The 21,203-nt window shown below is 45.1% G+C and overlaps 1 protein-coding gene across 1 annotated transcript in view; it reads left to right on the top strand.

Moving 5' to 3' along the window:
• Positions 1-21,203, top strand: part of ACOXL (acyl-CoA oxidase like) — a gene marked incomplete at both ends in the record, with an annotated part of 274,096 nt that overhangs the window by 136,206 nt on the left and 116,687 nt on the right. Inside the window, 2 exon segments of the mRNA XM_080684941.1 lie at positions 14,030-14,057; positions 15,448-15,537. Coding sequence (XP_080541067.1) covers positions 14,030-14,057; positions 15,448-15,537 — 118 coding nt within the window.

The raw sequence follows: 21,203 nt of genomic DNA, 5'->3' as shown, positions 1-21,203 counted from the left end.
TAAAATCCTATATAATAAAGAGCTAATATGCTAATTAGACCGAACAGCAGAATGACCGTCTGGACATCCTTCCGGACGACCGTCCGGATGACCTTCCAGATGAAGCCAGTGCTGCAAGGGCTGGCGGAGGCTGCGAGGGGCTGCGAGGGCTAGCCGGGGCTGCAAGGGCTGAGCCCCTTGCATGGATTTTGAGCATTGGATCTCTAGTGGAATTATCACAAAGAGAGGCAGGAAAAGAATAAATATGAGAAAATGAAGAGACTATTGAAATAGAACACAAATAGCCAGATGGTAGATACAAGCCCAAACATATTAATAAACACATTAAATTCAAATAGCTCAATTAAAAGATAGAGACTGTCAGATTGGGTAAAAAAGCAAGACTCAAGAAATACACTTCAAATATAAAAAACAAATAAATAGTTTAAAAGTTAAAGAATGGAAAAAAATATACCATGCTAACACCAGAAGAAAATTGGAGTGACTGTTAATATTAAATAAAGTAGATTTCAGAGCAAAGAATATCACCAGGGATAAATAAGGTCATTTCATAGTGACAAAGGGGCTGATTCATCAATAGGACATAATGATCCTAGAACCAGGAACAATCCTCTGAAGCGGCTACTTTGGTTATCCCCCCTTTGCAGAAGAGGAAACTGAGGCTCAGAGCAGTTGTATGGTTTTCCAGGGACTGGAAGCCTGCTTTGTCTGACCCCAGAGCCCATGTTGATAGGGTGGGCTATGCCCAGAAGAGGAGTCAGGAAATCACACTGGGGTGCCTGGAGGAGCTCCAAGGCAGCAAGCCTGAACTCTGCTCTGTGGAATGGGGAGATATCACTGGACAAATCTGAGCCCATCACACCCAGCATGTGCATACAGGTCCTACTTCAGCCTAACAAGCCTCTCACTGTTAGGAGGCTCACCAAAGATGAGCTACTGCCCTCCGTGTGGTACTCCAGACCTGCCCTTCCAGATGATTGTCCCTGGTGATGAATGGGCAGCCTTTCCCATGTGAGACTCAGTGTGCATGGCCCAGGACCCAGGCCCTGTGGGGCCTCTTTGCTTTTTCTTTGTTTTTGTTAATAGTCTTTAAGCACTTCTTATACACACTAGAGGCCCAGTGCACGAAATCTGTGCACTGGTAGGGTCCCTAGCAGCTGCTGCCTGACACTGGCCAAGGCCTCCCTCCCTTCTCCTGGCTGGCCCCGCCCCCTGATTGAACTCCAGGAGGAACTCCCAGTCGAGGGGACAACTTACATACTACTCTATTATTATATAGGATAGACACCTTGATAAGTGCTTTACCTATAGTAACTTAGGTAATTCTCAAGTTTAATGTGTTTGTTATACTTTTACTAGAGGCCCAATGCATGAAATTCGTGCAAGGGGCTCGGCCCTCACTGCTGCAGTGGCTGCCTCTGCTTTGGCCCCCACCGCCGTGGCTTTGTCTGGAAGATTGTCCGGAAGGACGTCTGGTCTAATTAGCATATTATGCTTTTATTATTATAGATCAGACTAACTTTACACAGGAGGAAACTTGAGGCCAGAGAGAGAGAGATGAAAGAACTTGTCCAAGGTGAAGCAGCTACAAAGCGATCAAGCCAGGCTTTGAACCCAGAGTCTGTGCTTATGCTCCAGAAAATAGCTGGGTTCATTTCAGTGGGATGAGCACGGTTTGAATTTAACCCATCACTTTGCAGCTGTGCAACCTGGGGCAGGTCACCCCCCTCCTGAGCCCTTTTGCAGGTGCCAATAAATGAGTGCTAAACCGTCTCTTTCCGTGATGGTGGAGGCTGGCTGGAGGACCAGACCCTCTTTTCCCTATCATACCTGTGAAGTGATCCCGGCTCTTTCCCTGTGCTGCAGAGCGGAGGGAAATGAGGGGAGTGTGATTAAACTACTCACCCAAACTCTCTGTGAGTCAGGGAGCGACTGGAACAGGAGCTGGAAGCAAAGCCAGCTTTTGGCCTGCAGCCGCGCCGTCCCCAGTGGCCAGGGCTTCGTGCTCACATGCGGCCTGCATGTTGGCTTCTAAGTCTCAGTTGTAAGTGAGAAACCCACCGGCCTCATCAGACATGATGCAAACCCTTCACCTGCCCATGTGGAAACACTGAGCCGGAGCTCTGCAGGCTCTGCTGCTTCTCCCCGCTTCCCTCCTTTCTTCTTTATGGTGTGATGGCGTCAACTGAGCCCTTAAAGCTGTTGATATTAACTGTATTTGCACATTGCCTCTCCTCCTCATCCAACACACCCAGATTGAATTTCCTACAGTCATCAGAGAGAGGACGCAGAATCCAGATTACATCTCTGTCTCTGACGGCTGTGTTGTGGAGAGGGGCATTCTGAGAGGTGGGGGTACCCATGGAGGTGGGATCTCCCCGCCAGAGTTCTGTGACCTTAGACCTCACCCTGGGAGCCTCCGTGTCCTTATCTCTGAAATTCTAGCACATAGTAGGTGCTCAGGAAATGCTTGACTCGTCCTCTTCTCTTTTCCTGGGTGTGATTACAGGCAAACATGCTTTTGTTGCTCTTTGCTTTATTGCACTTTGCAGGAACTGCATTTTCATCAACATTGAGGCAAAAAGACTACAACTCTCTGAAGGTCAGATGATGGTTAGCATTTTTAGTAATAAATGAATTTTTAATTAAGGTCTGTACATTTTTAGACATCATGCTATTGCACACTTAATACATTACAGGAGAGTATAAACATAACTTTTATATGCACTGGGAAACCAAATTATGCATGTGATTCGCTTTATTGCCATATTTGCTTTATTGTGATGATCTGGAACCAAACCCACGATATCTCTGACATATGACATATACAGTGAAGGACCCCAGCTCTCTCCCCTGCTCCTCTCCCCTCCTCCACCATGACCCATTAGACACGTGTGGGAGCTGCCTGGTTGGGGCTCCTCAGGGTGTGGCCTTGGACCACGGAAGCAAGTCACAGTCTCAGCAAATCTGACTTCAAACATTAGGATAGGATCTACAGAGACAGGCTGGAGCCTGGACTGGCCGCATGTTTCCCTGCGCTGCCCCTGGGGTGGGGCTGTAACTGGAGCCCCAGGTGCTAGACTTGGCCTTGCACAGCCAAATTCTTTATTCACAGAGCATCCGTTGGCCTGTGAGTGTCACCTATACCTGGGTGTCCTTGGCCAGGGGCTGTGCCTGCACGTTGGCCCCTGGACATCAACACTGGAAGACACCACTCTGGAGCTCACTGGCCTCAGGATTGCTTTCCACAGCAGGATTTGGGGCCCTTCCATTGGGCGCCCCTGTGAGAGCCTGCTCATCTCAGCCCCCAGCTGCTCCACTCCTCTCCGCTGTGTTGTTCCAGAATCCCACGTGGAAGAGCAACCATGGCCAGAGCAGAATGAAGAAAGATATGTACAGAATTGGAGCAGGATAAGGTCTCAGCTCCAGCTCAGCCCGATGATAAGGTTATCAGCAAGCACGCGCTGACCGATCCTTTCATGTTGGATGCAGAGCTGCTGTGAGCTGTTTGGAAACGTGATCCAGCTGGACAATGGCTGGAAGCTTACATTGTAAAGGTTGCATAAGAGAGCACTAAAGCAATTACAAGTGTTTGTAAATTAAAATAAGAGTGTGATGGCCACCCCTTGCCCCCTCCCCATACCCCCACACTCCCTGTCCCTGGTTATTTAGTTGATTGGTCCAAGACTAAATTCCCTGGGGAGGTTCAGCCCCACCTCATTCATCTGGCATCAACCACTTTCTGGAACAGAGCCAAGGCCTAAAATAAGCAAAGCAGAACTCTGGGATCCAACAGAGGTGACATGAGGTCCCTGTGCTGAAGCTCAAGCCCTGACTCCCCTCCTGGGGGTCCTGCTCCTACTGTTGGCTCTCACACATACTCCTGGTTCCCTGGGGTGACAAAGAGGAGTAGGGGCAGAGGGAATGCGAATGCAAGCAGCTAAGAGTGCTGGGATCACGGAAGAGCCAGAACTAGAAGCATGAGGCTTAGGCATCCAAGAGCAAAGTGAGTGAGCCCAGCCTGGAGGAGGAATGGGAGCTCTTCTGGGCACGAAGTCCTGTAGGCAAGTGGGCTGGTCCAAGGACAGTTGGAGGCTCACCCCTCCATCCTGGACGCTGCAGATTTACTATTGCCTGGGATAGCAGTCTTCCACAGCAACCCCCTGGACGTGTATCTCTCAAAGCAGATAAGTAGGTCAGCCTGACTTGGATCTAACATGGCAGAGACCATTTGGCTCCCCATCCAATTTCTTAAGAAGAAACAGCCAAGAAAAATCCTGGCTGGTGCCTGGACCTTGTGCAGCCAGCGATGCTGGTGGAGGGTCGATTCTAAGTTTGAAAGTCATGGCTAGGATTGCATATGTGGGCAGGGGAGGGACAAGATAGGCTTCACTCTAATACCAAGTAACCGTGTAGTAGAGAAGAAGAAGTTCAGGTATAGCCCCTACTCTGAAAGGGAGCAAGGTCGGATCTGGCAACTATTCTGAGAAGAGCTTGGTTGGGGTTCAAGTATTGACCCCCAGAGAAAGGGCCTTCTCAGTGGTTAACATGATTTTACCAGCCAGACCCTTTGCTCAACCTCAACCTGATCTTTCAAGGGCACTAACAGGTCTCTTACTGGCTCCTTCCCTTTGTATTTCATGGATCAGAGGCTCCGTTCTCTGGGTAGAGTGGAGGTCTTCAAGAAGAATCCCAACATTCTGGGGCTCTGGACTAAATTCTAGGATTCTCATCTTTGCTGCCACCTTCTGAACATTACACAGACAATCACCTGTTGGTTATAGGGATGTAGAAAGACAGCACAATGGAAATCACTTCATGATAATAAATTATTTCTCATCTTTGAAAGAACCTTGCTCTAAGATTAAAGGAATTGGCTCTTATTTTTTTAAGATGTTTCCATTTTTGACCTCCTGACATGTGAGCCTCTGCTAGATAAAGTGTCACCTGTGTGAAGATGTGGCCACCTTCAGTGCTCTAGTAGTCCAGTGAGTGGAATTATTATCCTCACGGTTTTCCCACGGACAGCAGAACTAAGACCAGAGATGAGAGGCTATTTCTTTGGGTCTAGTAAAAGGTGGAGGCTGGGGTTCTAATTCAGATCTTGTAAGTCCACGGCCCTTGTCCTTGCTTGTTTTGGGGGAAGAAGGGTGATAACTTTGCTTTTGGACCCTGTGTTCATCAATGTTCTACACTTAACTCTCCTTGAACATAATCCATGCCTTTTTAGCAAGCCTCTGTGTTTTGCTGTGAACCTGTAGTCACTGAAAAGCGCTTCTCACAGTGAGAAAATCCACATGTGTTATTTGTGATTGTCTTACATTAATTAGTAGGTCTTATCTTGTCAGGCAAATTAGAGTGGGAGAGCATTGAGCAGTAAAACTGACCCTCATCACTGATAAAGAAAAGAGTGATTACCTAAATGACCCAAGGAAAATCCATTTTATTGGCATCATTCCTCTGAAGAGCTCAGTCAGCCCAAACTTCTTAGGGCATAAAGAAGGTGATTATAAATTTTGTTATAGAATGGATAGTATCCAGGCATATAAGAGAATAATGGCTAGAGCTGGTATTTATCCTGGCCAATTTGCCAAATTTTGAATCTACTGTATTCTCTTTTTCTCTCCTTTACAATGATTCATGCTTCATCCCATCACATCAAGGAAATAGGAGGGGAAAATGAAGCTTCCCAAGTTGTCTTCTGAGTTTGATCATTTTGCTAAGATTTGTTTGGATGCAAGAAGAGACCCCTTTCAAATTTTCTCAAGCAGGAAAGGAGAATGAATACATGCTATGGGAGAGAGGGAGTCCAGAGCTCCCAGAGACAGGAACTGGGGACGGATCTGGTGTCTGGGCGGCTCAGCTCTGGTTCCTTGGTTCCCACAGTCTCATCCTCTGCCTCTCTGGTGTCTACCCACTCTCCTTGCTCTGCTGCATTTGAGGCTGCCCTTCGGCTGTGCAGTCTGTAGCTTCTCCATTTCAGCTGCAGTGAGACGGATCTCGCAGGTCTAGTGCTGCATCCCAGCTCAGTTGGAGTTGAGTCCTTCCTGACTTAGTCATCTTTGGTTAGGAAATGGGGTCACATATCACAAACACGCCTGCTGATTTCCTCCTCATGTAGAGAGAGACAGTTCTCAGAGAATGGGAGCTGAGCAGACATCTACTGCAGTAAATGTGATAGATTTTAAAGCAGTTTCTAACAATCTTTTGTAGCTGGTGTATAGACATGGAGTTGACTTTTATGTGTTGCTCTTATACCCAGCAAGCTTGTTGAACTCTCAAAACAATTCTTTTTTTTTCTCTTCTTTTTTATTTCAGAAAGGAAGGGAGAGGGGTAGAGAGAGAGAGATAGAAACATCAATGATGAGAGAGAATCATTGATCGGCTGCCTCCTGCATGCCCCACACTGGGGAATGAGGCCACAACTTGGGCATGTGCCCTGATCAGGAATCAAACTGTGACCTCCTGGTTCATAGGTCAACACTCAACCACTGAGCAATGCCGGCTGGGCTCAAAAATAATTCTGATAATTTGTTTGTAGTTCTTTTGCATTTTTTTTGTGAAGATAATCATATCATCTATGAAAGTGATAACTTGTTTCTTCCCTTACAATTACTCATATTTATTTCGTTGTCATATTATTGAAGTGGCAAGGACCTTGAGCACAGTGGTTGAAAGAAGTGGCTAGTAGCAGGCACTCGTATTTTATTCTTGGCCTTAATGGCCATGTGCTCACTGTTTCACTGTTGAGGATGCTGTTTGGGGTGGGTATTTTCCATACATTCTTTATCATGTTAAGAAGGGTCTGTTCTACCCTTAGTTTATGAAGAGGCATGTGTGTGTGTGTGTGTGTGTGTGTGTGTGTGTGTGTGTTTAATACACTGTTGATTCTGTCTGCTAATGCTCATTTAGGATTTTTCCATCTGCGATCATAAGTGAGGTTGACTATGTTGTTCCTTCCTGGTACTGCCCTTGTCTAATTTGCATATCAAAGTTATACCACCCTCATTTGATGATTGGGGTTGGGGTGCTCCTTTTTCTATTCTCGCGAAGAGTTTGTACAAAATTGAAGGATCTATTCCTTGGCTATTTGTATAAGTACCTGTGAAGCCATCTAAGGCTCATTTTTTCTTTCTGGGAACATTTTGAATAACTTATTCTTTTTTTGTGTGGTTATAGCTACTCAGGCTTTCTATTTCTTTTTGTGTCTATTTTAGTAATTTATATTTTTCTAGTAATTTGTCCATTTCCTCTTAGTTTTAAAAGTTATTGGCATAAAGTTTATAAAGCCTTCATATTTTTTTCAACTCTGCTCTATCTGTAGCCACACTCCTTTGCATTCCTCATATTGCTTACTTTCCCCATTTCTGTGCCTCTTGAAATTATATTTTCATATTTTTTTCAAATAATTAACTTTTCTTTCTGTCAGTCATCTCCAGGTTGTATCTGTTTTTTTTTTTTTTTCTATTCCTTTTATTTTTATCTTCATTGTTTTTTTCCTTCTACTTTCTTTGGGTTTATTTCTAGTACCTTCATTTGGGTGTTATCTCATTACTTTTCACCATTTCTCCTTTTCTGTTATAAATATTTGAAGTTATAACTTTTTTTAAAAAAAAGACTGTGTTGACTAATCAACCATGATTCAACACATAAGATTTTCTGTTTATTAATTCTGTTTTAATTTCCATCATGATTTATTTGAATCATGAATTAGTTGAGTATGGTTTTTAAAATGTTCTAATGTCTAGTATTTAAAAATAATAATAGCAAACTTGGTTGAATTCTTGCTTTATGCCAGGCACCAGTCTTCACATTTCATATGAACTTATATGATTTTCACAACAGCTCTAAAAGTAGACTGTTATGACCCCAATATCATGTACTAGTATGTGGACAATGAGAGTTCAAGCAGTGTGCTCAAGATCACACAGCTCCTGGTTGGCTGAGCTAAGACTCAAATATGGGCATTTGGCCACAGAGTGTAGCCACTGACACCACTGCCTTCAGTTAGTAACTGTTCTCATTGTCTATCTGCAGTTTTTCATGGCAAAATCTAATTTTCTCTCTACTTCTTTTAAGCTATTTTATTTATTTTTTGGTGACCTATGTTTTCACTATCCTGTGTTAAATATGAATTTCCTTTTTGTTTTTCCCTTTTGGGGTCATTTGGGCTTGTTGAATGTCTGGACTCATGTCTTTCAACAATTCTGGGAAATTTAGGTCATTGCCTTTTTGAAGACAGTCTCTTATGTTCTTTCTATTATCTCATTCTACTAGTAGGTGTTTTAGGCTAATGTCAGTATCTCTGTGGTTTTGACTCTGTTGGTTGTCTATCTCTCCTAATTTTCCTTTGATTCCCTTGGTGTTTTGCATTTTGTGATTTTTTTTTTTTGATCCCATGATTTTGGAACTTTATCCGGGTAATCCAGGCCAGAGTGGATCGGCATCGACTGCCAGGTGCCTGGAGAATGCAGTACACTTTACCCTGGGTCCTGCATGGACTCCCGGGGCCTCATGGACTCCGGCCACAGAACCACGTGAAGCAATGCATGCAGGCGCTAGTCGAAAATTCTGAGAGATGTTTTTGCCCCATCCACGGCCAGAGCTGAAGCTGGAATTTCCTCATTATCTCCTCGGGTGAGGGTGGTATTATTTCTGCCATGGTGAGCACTGTTTCCCAAGGACTGTGCTGTGAGGGTGTCTTTAACCTCCTACAGGGTCTCAGCACCTGCCACCCTTGTTGGAGTCACGCTTTCTCATTGTGTCCAGCCTCTGAGTATTTCTCTTTATCACCTTACTAGAGGCCCAGAGCACAATTGAAATCACATGAGGCGGTGCCCTGCCTCCCGCTGTGCTAGGAGGCACCCCGTGGGCGGGCGGCGACCCATGCCTGACTCGCAGTCCCCCGGCGCCCCTGCTTGTGTCCACTCCGGGGCTGCCGGAGCCATTGCGCAGGCTCGGGCGGCCCCCCTGACTCTGTCTCAGTCTCTGCTCCGGGCCTCACCTGTATGCGCAACCTCCTCCTCTCTGGTCATGACCCGTTATAGAGTCCTAGCCTAATTTGCATTATATATATATATATATATATATATATATATATATATAGATATAGATATAGATATAGATATAGATATAGATATAGATATAGATATAGATATAGATATAGATATAGATATAGATATAGATATAGATATAGATATAGATGCCTTCAAATGATTTTTTAAAAATACTCATCAAGCATGTTTTCAACAGTTTCTTCCGGAGCATCAGTTTTCCTAAAGACAATCTATTCTGCCATATTGCCAGAGCTAGATGTCCCACACACATCTAGTGGCCCCTCCTCATGCCACAAACTGTTTCTGTCCTTCCCGTTGATTCATGTGGCTCAGTCTGAAAGCCCTCTTGGTCCTTACCTGTCTGAACTCTCAGGACACATGCTTATCAGCTCCCAGGACCCCATGCCTTCTGGGTCCTTCCTGCTGCATTGTCCTCTTGGTCCCCTTAGCCAGTGCTCCTCACCTGACCCCTGAGTGTGTCCATTTCCAGAAAGGGAGTCTGGTCCTCTCTGTGCAGTCACATTCCAGATAACCCTGTCCTCCCTGAGGTTTAAAATACTGGTTACACAGCGAGGACTCTTGGATTCACATCTCCATCCCAGGCATCTTCACATCACCAGCAGTTGTTTCTAACTTTCGTCCTGGCCAGTCCTCCTGGATGTCTCACTGATTCTCACCTCCAACCATCACAGAGATGAATGCTGGGTCTTCCCCAGCAAACAGGCTCCTCTCCAGGACTTTCCTCCTCAGTAAGCACCGCCCCGGACACTTGCTGTCCGTGTGGTCCAGCTTTCCTCCTTCCCGTGCACACCCAGCCCTCACTAAATCCTTCCCGTGCACACCTCCGACCTCCCTGCCACTAGTGTCCCATCTCACGCCATCAACTCCTTCTCTCTCACCTCCTGGGCCATGCTCACTCGGCAGTTAGAACCATCTTTTAAAATCGCAAGTCATCTTACTCCTGACTTTATTGCACCTAAACTTGCACCAAGATGGCTCCTGAGATCCCAAGTCCCTTGAGCCCCGTCTGCCTCTCCATCCTTGTGTTTGGGCCACTTACCCCCGGCTCAGCCCAGCCTCATCTCCTGTTGAGCACATTCTGAGCTCCTTGTGGCCTCAGATGTTGCCACAGGCTGTTTGCATGGCAAAGCAAGCTTCTTTCCATTCCTGACCCTGCTGACTCCCTGTATGTTTTCAAGTTAAACAGCCCCTGTGAACTCCTTTGGCATCGGTTAGAAGAGTTCTGTCTTGGTATTTTTTTCTCATGGAACTTAGATCTCTCCCTACCCACCCACCCCCCTGGGCACTTAGCCACAGATTCTTTAATTACCTATTTAATTTAATTTATTTTATTACCAACACCTGTCTCTCCTGAGGACAGGACCACGTTTTCAGTTTGCAACGTGTGGCGTCATGACAGTGACACGAGACCCTCCATATACAATTGGTGATGGGCCCAGAAGTGATTCTCTCCCACCCCCTGTCCCCAGCTCATGAGCCTGAGAGGGTAGCGTCACCTCAAAGCACGTGGGGCGGCAGGACAACGTGCCCTCACTCCATCAGAACATCCACCATTTCTCCGGAACTGGGGTGTCAGGAGGCCCCACCCAGATCTGGCTGTCCCAGAAGAGGGTGCAGTGAATGTCACACACTCTGGGTGTCACATATACAAGGTCCCCCCACTCAGGGTGGGGAAAGGCACAGCATAAAATTAATGCAACTCTCACACAGCCCTTCCTGGTTGGTCTTTATGTTCAACTGACCCTTCCCTCACAGATAAGATTGATTTTGTCTGTTTCTTCTTCTTCAAATAAACAAAATTTACCCTCAATTTGTTTAAAAGGGGAAAGAAAGCCTGTTTCTAATTTGTTCCCATACACTTGTTAAATGTAATCATACAGTAAAAAAAATCAGAGCTGTTATAAACAGCAGGGAAATATTAAGCTTTCGGTGTGCAAAGTCTGAATCATAAAGTATGTTTAGTGGGGCTCCCCCTGCAACGGGACACAGCCAGATGACAGTCACAATTATGGTCTTCGAGGCCGATGCAACCCAGAGGCAGAGAGAGGAGCCGTGGGCCGCGCGCTTTCCGGAGACCAGATCCCGCCTGCGTCTCCCGAGGGCTCCTTTGGCCTTAGGCGCATGGAATTTACAGTTCCCGCTGTCTGTTCCATGGTTCTTTTAAAAATATATTAAGAGTGAAGTAAGCTAATGGAAAATATTATTCACTTTTTTTTTGGATGAAACCTCTTTCTTTCCTCACTCCCCTCCTTTTCCTCATCTTTGTCCTCCTACCCCTGATCTGAAAGGGACAAGCAGACACCCCTACCGCAGAGTTCAGTGTGGAAAGAACAAAAACACTGGGAACTACCATTTCTTTTGTAATGGAAACCCAAGGGCTGTGAGTGCCTAGAGGTGGTGCCTAGAGAGGCTGTCCCGAGACTCCGGAGGCTTTATTCACATCCAAGCAGCAGGCACATTGATTATCTCTGGCTGTGCGCCAGCGAGATGCAGGGTAGCACCTGACACGGGCGCACGCACGTATGAAGCACACTGTGTTAATTTGCTGGGGCTGCCATCACCAAGTGCTTAGCCTGGGGGCTTAAACTACAGAAACTCATTTCCTCACGGCCCTGGAGGCTGGAAGGCCCAGATCAAGGTGTTGGCAGGGTTGGTTCCTCCCGAGGCCTCTTGTTGGCTTATGGATGTTCTTCTTCTCCTCCCTGTGTCTTCACTTGGTCTCCGTGTGGGTCTGTGTCCTGATATCCTCGTATAAGGACACAGAGTGGATCGCAGCCCACCCCCATGGCCTCATTTAACCCTAATTACCTTTTTAAAGATCCTGTTGCCCAATACAGCCCCATTCTGCAGTCCTGAGGGTTAGGCCTTAAATATATGGATTGGGGGGGTGGGCACAGTTCAGCCCATAATACACACACTCATGCACACAATCTGACATGTTTTGATAGGCCTCCCCAAAGTAAAGTTTTCGTTTTAAATTGAGCTACACTGAGGGCCAAATCATCGGGTCTTGCAATGGAGAGATCCCTAGCCAAGATGCACACACAGGGCAAGAGTTCAGCCCACTCCCCAGCAAGGCGTCAGCGCACAGGTGCCTCCCCCTCAGTCATCTCTTCCTCCCCCTAGAACTCTCTCCATGGCTCCCTTTGCCCAGATCAGCTCTTTTGGTTTTGGGGTCTCCACACCTGTCTGCCCCCCAACTTCTACCCCCTTCTTACTCTCCTCAGTTCCTATCCCAAGTCTGTCCCTTGTGGCCTTTCTTTCTCAGGTACCCACATTGTAAGATCATGGATGACTTTTTATCTTTTCTTCTTCAGTTTCATTATTTGTTGGTTTGGTGTGTTTTTTGTGTGTGGGTGTGTTTTTTAAAATATATTTTATTGATATTTTACAGAGAGGAAGGGAGAGGGAGATAGAGTTAGAAACATCGATGAGAGAGAAACATCAATCAGCTGCCTCCTGCACACCCCCTACTGGGGATGTGCCCGCAACCAAGGTACACGCCCTTGACTGGAATCGAACCTGGGACCCTTGAGTCCACAGGCTGACGCTCTATCCACTGAGCCAAACTGGTTAGGGCGGTTTGTTTGTTTTTACAAAGCTCATATACTGCTTTAAGTAATTAATTTTAAAAGTTAATTTTTAAATTAGAAAATAACATTTAAGGCATCTGTGTGTGGGCATGTGCACACACCGTTTATAATAACTTGTCCCCAAAGAACTGGGAGCCACAGATAGGGAACTCGAGTCCCTCAAGAAGCCGGAGCTGGCTGCCAGCCCCGGGCAGTAACTTCTCTACGCCGCTGTCTTTCTCTGCCCTGGAACACACATTCTCACAACTCGGTGCCTGGGACGTGGGGAGCTTAGCTAGTTTTAAAGGGGACACCTCAGAGACCCCCAGGTCTTCACCATTGATGAGGAAGGGCCCCTTGGGCCTGTTCTAAGGAAATCAGGTCATCAGTCAGCCTGTGGCATCTGAGACGGAGTGGCCTGCTGGCCACAACACTGCCTCGCCTGGGTGTGGTGAGCCTCTGGGTTTCCCTCTGCTGGTCATTTTGGTGGCTCCCACGCTGGGCAAGGGCTGTGAGCCGCATCCCCGCAGCTCCGTCGGGGCCCTGAGAGTCCAGAGTGCTCAGAACAGTCATGCAGTTCTACTCCAGCCTCCAACCAGGGCAGGGGCTCGGAGCTGTTTCAGCACCTGCAAGAGAAGCCAGTTCTGTTGCACTCAAGGAGCTGGTTAGGATGACATCCATGTTCGCAGGGCCTGGGCCTGTTCTGGGGGTGCTGTCGGTATCCTTTCCTGATCCTGCTGCCCTGGGAGGAGGTGACCCTTCTGGTCCTGTTAGCGCCCCGCTGGCCCGGCTCAGGGGCAGGGTGGCAGCAGTTTAAATGCGGGTGTTGCAATGCAACGAGAGCCTGTTCCTCCCTCCCTCGTAGGGTGAAACTAGAGCAGGAAGCGCAAATAAAATGTGTTTTGTTTCTGCAAACGTATTGTTCTGAGCACTGAGTGGCTATGCCTCTGTGCCTAGTGCGTCTGCCTAACACTGAGGTACTGTATTTAGTGTTATCTTTTCTTCACAAGACCTTGAGAGATTACTTAAGAACGTGCTAACATAGCCCACAAGCCTCGCTTTCTTCATCTGTAAAATGGGTACCGCTGGCCTCACAGGGCTGCTGTGCAGGTGGAAAAATGAAGTGAAATAATACGTGAGAGTTTGGAAAGAGCGCCCAGTCCAGAACCTGGCTCTGGTGGGTCCTTGACAAACGCAGCATGATGATGTTGGAAATGAGTCAGCGCTGGGCGAGGCGCTGGAGGCAGAATCGAATTTCGTGTGGTTTGCCTGTGGGACAGCTTTGGCCTTGTGCTTGGTGGAGGGGAGGCAGAGGCTGACCTTCTCCAGGGGGAAATGTTACTGACTGATTTACCCATAAATACAGCCCCTTGCCTGCAGGATAGCGATTCAGGATTCCTGCGGATGGGTGAGGCCACCTTTGCTCTCTAACCTGTACCTTGCGCCTCCAGGAGCCCAGCCTGCCCGTGCTGGGGGGCGGGGAGAGAGCACCACTGGGCGGGAGGCACTGATGCTCACAGGACTGCAGGATGTGCAGGAAGTGATGGCTTCTGTGCCTCGAGTGACCACGTTCAGAGGTGAAGCCGGTCCCCAAGGTGTCAGGGTTCCTGGAGATGGAAGTGCACAGCTGCCCTCAGGAGCGCAGTGGCCTGAGTGTGTCCACAGGGTGAGATCCTGTCACGCCCCAGGCAGAGCTAAAGGCCATAGGCAGGTGCTCCTGGCAGGAGTGGCAGGGCACTTGCCGCTGACAGGACTTCCCAAGGCAGGATGGGTTTGTGGGAGGTTGGAGAGTGGGAAGTTCTGGGCGTTTCATGGGGAGAGCAAGGAGCTGGAAGAAATAGAACTCAGGGCCATCAGGAGAGAGGGCCCGCGGCCAAAGGAGGAGAGACTTTGCTCCCTTCCTGGTTTGCCTGGGGCTGAGCGACTTTCTTTTGAGCAGCCGATTCTCCCAGTTTGTGCAGGAACATTATCAACACTGAAAACGAGCAGCAGGCTCCTGCCATGTAAAGGAAGGGTTTCAGGAGGAAAAACGAGGGAAAACCTAGCTAAAAGCTGGAGTGTGAATTTAAGATGCAGGGTATTTAATGATGTTAAGATGCAGAGTGGCAATTTAGGATTTATATGTTGTCTTCCAAGAAGCATAGGTATATTTGCTCATTTTAAAAGGATTGGGTGGGCTGAGAAGGGAAGCACCATTCTCCTGTATATTGTAGGGTGTAGTCACTAAATACCTGACATTATTAGAACTTATAAGATTTGGAAAAATTATCATGATTTGTTGAAATATTTTTAAAAATACTAAGACGTGACTACTTTTAAATGTTTTTACCACCACTGAAGGCAATACCCAACATAAAATTTATGCAGCAAAAGCTACTGTGATGGCTCAAAATTCTTAGCATTATTATTCTGACTAGGAGAAATAAGTTAATTTGTTTTTCTCAATTTTCTGTATTCTTTTTTAATTTCAAATAAAATGTTAGTCTTTTATAATGATGGGATTGCAAATTTAAAATGTGTTTCTTTTCTTTTCTTTAAAAATATATTTCTTTATTGATTTCAGAGAGGAAGGGAGAAGGAGAGAGAGATAGAAACATGAATGATGAGAGAGAATCATTGATCGGCTGCCTCCTGCACACCCCCTACTGGGGATCGAGCCCACAACCCAGGCATGTGCCCTTGGCGGGAATCCAACCTGGGACCCTTCAGTCCGCAGGCTGATGCTCTATCCACTGAGCCAAGCCGACTAGGGGATTTTCTTTTTTTTTTTTTTTTTTCTTCTTTTTTTTTTGCAGTAGGGTTACATGATGGAAATCCAAATCTCAGGCTTAAAATGTGACACGGATGTGTTTGTCACTTTCAAAGGTGACAATGTTGTTATGCTGCAGGTAAGATTCAGGAAATGTTTATTCTTCTTAAACAGCATCAATTTCAGGATGGAGAGTTACCCAGAAATCAGAAGTATTTCCTATGTTTCATCTTCATCTGACGTCTTCCTGTAATTAGCAAGGGTTTTCCTGCCTGGCACCTGCTTTTTGCAGTAGTTGAACAGGGATTACATTTTTCTCCTCGCTGACCTTTGATGTTGAATTCTATCTTTTTTGTTTGTTTGTTTGTTTTGGTTTAAGAAAACTTCCTGGGCATATTGAGTCAGATTCTTCTGCTGGGAGGGCTTGTCCCAACGAGTATGTAAGGCCCCAGAAGATGGACAGGCAAAATATGCGAAAAGCTAATTTACAAAAGGAGAGCTTGATCAGCCTCACCAGTGATCAGGGAAGTGCACGCGAGGGCATGCGTAGCACCGTGTTCTTTTCTCTATCAAACTGGCTCTCATGTTAGTGTGTTGGAGGCCCAGTGTTGGCGAGAACAAAAGGGGGCACTCGTCCATGTTTCTGTCGGGCCGTGGGATTGTCTTCTGGGATGCTACCTAAGGCAATAATCCTAAATACAGAGAAACTTGAGGGCACAAACGTTTTCACTAGTATATTTTTTATTATAGCAATAATGTTGGAATCTAAATTTTCAACAATAGGAAAATTACTTTGTAAACTGTGTTCTGGCCACTCAGTGGGGAATTATATTGCCTTTAAAATTATACTTACCAAGAGTTTATTATAGAAATAAAAACTTTATGAAGTGATAAGTAAAGTGATATAAGATTGTACATGGAATGTGACCACAATTTGATGTTGAAAAAGCAGAACAGGGACTTCAGGTTCTGCTAAGATGGTGTGGCCCCATCCCCCCAGGGCCACCTCTTGACAGTGAAACACCCTGGACGTAACACAACAAACTAGCACAGACAGATGCTGAAAGGGGAGGAAGGAGGCAGGCTGCCCAGAAGAAGGAAATGGCAGTCAGCCCTCTGGGTCTCCTCCTTGCCTCCCATAAATCCTGCACAGGGCATGTCTCTTCCAGGCACAGGCGAAAAAGCCTGCTCTCCCAAGCCAAAGGACGGGGAGAGGTGCTAATGGCAGAAAACCTGCTGGCAACACTCACTCTACATTAGTCACACACACACCAATTTTAGCAGGGCCTGGCCGAAACTGGTCTTCCCCCTGACTTCCAATCTGAGGAGCCAGGCAGAAGCAGGCAGCAGGTGTAGCAACCCATCTGCCCACCCGGTGGGGCTGAGCAGGGAACTAATCTTCCATCCCCTGCCTGGGGGACCTGAGTGGAGCGCAGACTCTCCCATCAGGGTAATGTCAGCAGGGTCCATGGGCAAGCCCAGTCTTCACCTCCACCAGCAGCAATAAGACCCAGTAAGGGGAGATAAGGTGGAGCTAATCACTAGTATACTCCAACCCTCCAGTGTCAGCACCGTCCATTGGAGAGCTGAACCCCTACCTTCACCTAATGACCTGGACGTGTGAGTCAGGGCTGGTCACCACTCACATGACCCATCCCTGGTGTAGTGGCCCATTGAGGAGCTGAAGCTACACACTCATACAGCAACAAGAAACCAAATTTGACAGAGAGAAGCAGGACTAGTGGACACTGTGATCCCTTCTCTCCCTGTCCTCTCACCCCCCTACTAAAGGGGCCCAGTGGGAGCTGAGCCTCCAGCCACACCTCGCAGTGGTGGAATAAGCTGGGGCAGTTGATAGTCCACATCCTCCTCTCCTAGTTCTAGAAGGAGCCAGTGGAAGCTTGACCTCTGCCCTTATCCAGCATCAATGAAAGGCAGGAAGAGGTGATGGGAAGTTGGGCTGGTTGGCACTCTGCTTTCCCACTCTTTTCTGCTGGTATCAGCAAGACCAAGAGGGAGCTGAAGTTTTAGCTCACCAGTCTGCAACAAGGCCATGCCAGATAGTGCACCAGTTTTGCCAGAATGGTATTGACAACACCCACTAGGAAGCTGAACATAGACACACACCCAGACCTTGTGGTCAAGATCAAATTCAATCTCAATCACCCCAGATGCAGTAGGAAAATCGTTCATCATACAGTCAGCCAACTTGAATGAGAAAGCAACAGATAATGACACTGAGAAGAATCAAGTGTTGGATTTATCTGACAAAGATAATATTTCAAAGGTAACTACAAATACTCTTGAAAAAATAAAAATAATAGAACGTTTTAGCAAAGATAGAACAAAATGGACCTAATGTAAATTGTAGAATTGGAAAATACAAGAACTGAAACAGCACATTTGCAGAATGGCATTGATAGTAGAGTAGAGATGACGGGGAATAGAATCTGTAAAACTGAGGACAGAACAGCAGTAAATATAACACACTGTCCTTGTCATGAGTTTTACCCAGTCTGAACAGAATGGATGAAAATGAGCAGTCTCGGGACCTCAGAACAATACAGAGGGTATCTGTATCACTAAGGCCTCACAAGGAGAGGAAAGCAAATGAGGATGAACAAGTATTCAAGGAAACAATGCCTGAAAGACAGGAAAGTGAAAATCCAAGGTGCTGAGCAAATCCCAAATAGAATGAACCCGAAGAAATTCACCACAGATTACATCATAATTAAACTTCTGAAAGCTAAGAGCAAGGGAAAAAATCTCAAAAGCAGACAGAGAAATGGTGCATCACTTTTAGGGAAATACTAACTCAAATGACAGCAGGCTTCTCATCTGACAGGGATGCCAGGAGGAATCGACACACCATGTTCAAGCGCTGTAAGAAAACAGTCAACTGCAAATTCTATACCAAGTGAAAATACATTTCCAGGTGGAAAGGGAAATAAAGATATTATCAGATTAAGGGGAATGAAGAGAATTTGTTGCTGGTCAATATGCTCTTAAAGAATGAATAAAGAAAGTTCTAGAAACAGAAAAGAAAATGATAACAAAAGAAGGCTTGGAACTCCAAAAAGGAAAGGACGTTGGAATGTATAAAGTAGGAGTAAATATAACACACTGTCCTTGTCATGAGTTTTAAAAATTGTATTTGATGTTCGAAGCAACAATCATATCTCCTTTTGGTGAAATGTTCAATGTGTATAGAGGAACTACTTTATTTTTTAATAAAGGGAGAGTAAAAGGACCTAAATGTAAGTGAGGTTTCTAAATATCACAAAGTGATAAAACATCAATACCACTAGACCATGATACATGCATGCCCACGCACACACACACGTGCGTACCCACACATACACACACACATGCATGCTCACACACATGAGCACACACACACACACACACACACAATGATACTTAGAGCAACTACTAATAAAACTGTACATAGTGAAATACTGGGGTAAAAACTTGATAGAGATAAAAGGGGAAATAGACAAATCAATAATTATAATTGGAGACTTTTACACATCACTCTCAGCTATTTGATAGAACTACTAGACCAAAAATCAGAAAGAACATGGAAGGACTGAACAACACAATTAACCAACAGGATCTAATTGATCACAATTGACCTTTGAGCAATGCCTGTTTGAATTGAGTGGTTCCACTTATACACGGTCTTTTCTCAATTGATTCATGCAGTTCAAATCTATGTTGTTTAAGGGTCTACTGGTGGTTGGGAATTAATGCATGCAGAGGGCTGACTAGTTATATGTGGATCTTCACCTGCATACATGGTCAATGCAATTAACCAGTGTTGTTGAAGGATCAACTATATAGAACACTATACCCAACAAGAGCAGAATACATATGTTTTCAAGCACTTTTGGAACATCTATCTAGGTAGACCGTATTCTGGGCCATGAAACAAACCTCAACAAATTTAAAAGAATCAGGTCATGCAGAGCATATTTTATTACCATAATTAGAGTGGGTTCCCTCAGCCTGGCCTGCAGAATCAGGCCAAAACCGGCTCTCTGACATCCCCCGAGGGGCCCCAGATTGCATTGCGAGAGGGTGCAGGCCAGGCCAAGGGACCCCCAGGTGCACAATGGGGGCTGGGGAGGGATGCAGGAGGTTGGCCAGCCAGGGAGGGACCGTGGGAGGACTCCAGGGTGTGTCCAGTGCATTTCCCTTAGTCCTGATCGGCTGGACCCCAGTAGCAAGCTAATCTACCGGTCGGAGCATCTGCCTTGTGGTGGTCAGTGCAATCATAGCGAGCAGTTTGAGCGGCCTTAGCATATCATTAACATATTATGCTTTTATTGGTTAAACAGCTGACTGGACGACCGGGCACTTAGCATATTAGGCTTTTACTATATAGGATAGAATGAAACTAATAGTTAACAAAAAGACAAGAAAAATATCTCTATACACTTGGAAATTAAATAACATACTTCTAAACAATTCATAGGCCAAACAGTAAGTTTCAAAGGAAATTTGAAAAATATATAAAATAAATGAAAATAAAAATGCAACATATCAAAATACATGGGATGCAGATAAAGCAATGTTGGTAGGAAAATGTATAGCATTAAATGCTTACTTTAAAAAAGAAGATAGGCCTCAAATCAATAATCTATGCTTCTAAATGTAGAGCAAAATAAACATAAAGCATACAAAAGAGAATAATAAAGAAAAGAGCATAAATCAATGAAGTTGAGAACAGTAGTGAAAATCCATGAAACAAAAAGCTGCTGCTTTGAAAAAAATTGATAAAATTGCTCACTATAACAAGAGTGACAAAGATAAAAAATAAGATTCAAGCAATATTAGGAGCACTTCTAACTCAGTTTTATATAGTTAGTATTACTCGGATACCAAAACTAGACAGAGAGAACAGAAAAGGGAAAACCACATATCAGTAACTCACATGAATTTAGATACAAATATCCCCAACAACATCAGGAAATTTTATCTGGCAGTGTGTGTGTGTGTGTGTGTGTGTGTGTGTGTGTGTGTATGAATTCTACCTTGTGACTAAGTGCGATTCATTCCTGCTATGCAAAGCTGCATCAACATTCAAAAACCAATAAATGCAACCCACTATTAACAGACTAAAGGAGAAAAAAATCATGATCATATTGGTTTACTTAGAAAAAAAGCATTTGACAAAATCCAACAATTCATGATAAAAACTCTCAGCAAACTAGATATAGAGCAGCATTTCCTTGACTAAAAAGGATAAAAAGCCTCTGCAAAAAAAACTATAATATTATGCTTAATTATGAAACGCTGAATGCTTTCTTCCTAAGATCAGAAATAGGCCAAGGATGCCCACTAGCATCATTGTTGTTCAATACAGAGCTGGCAGTTATAGCCAGTGCAATAAGGCAAGAAAAATAAAAGACAAAGATTAGAAGGGAAGAAATAAAAACTGTACTTACTTGCATAGTACATCATGGCCTACACTGAGAATTCAAGGAATCTACAAGAAGACCTCCTAGAGCTAATAAGTCAGTTCGGCAAGACTGCAGAATATAATACCAATACACAAAAATGAATCACATTTCTGTATACTAATAAGGAACATGTAGAAAGTGATATTAAACACACAGTATCATTTACAATTGTTCCAAATAAAATAAAATACTTAGGTGTAAATCTGACAGGCATGTATAGGATCTATGTGCTGAAAATTACAAAATGCTGTTGAAAGAAGTCCTAAAGAAATGGAGATACATACTATATTCACAGATTGGATGAGTTTACGTAGCAAAGATGTTAGTTCTACTCATATTA

This window comes from Plecotus auritus, assembly GCF_963455305.1.
Source record: "Plecotus auritus genome assembly, chromosome: 8".
Lineage (NCBI taxonomy): Eukaryota > Metazoa > Chordata > Mammalia > Chiroptera > Vespertilionidae > Plecotus > Plecotus auritus.
Note: the sequence above shows the minus strand (reverse complement) of the source record. Positions and strands in the feature narration are given on the sequence as shown.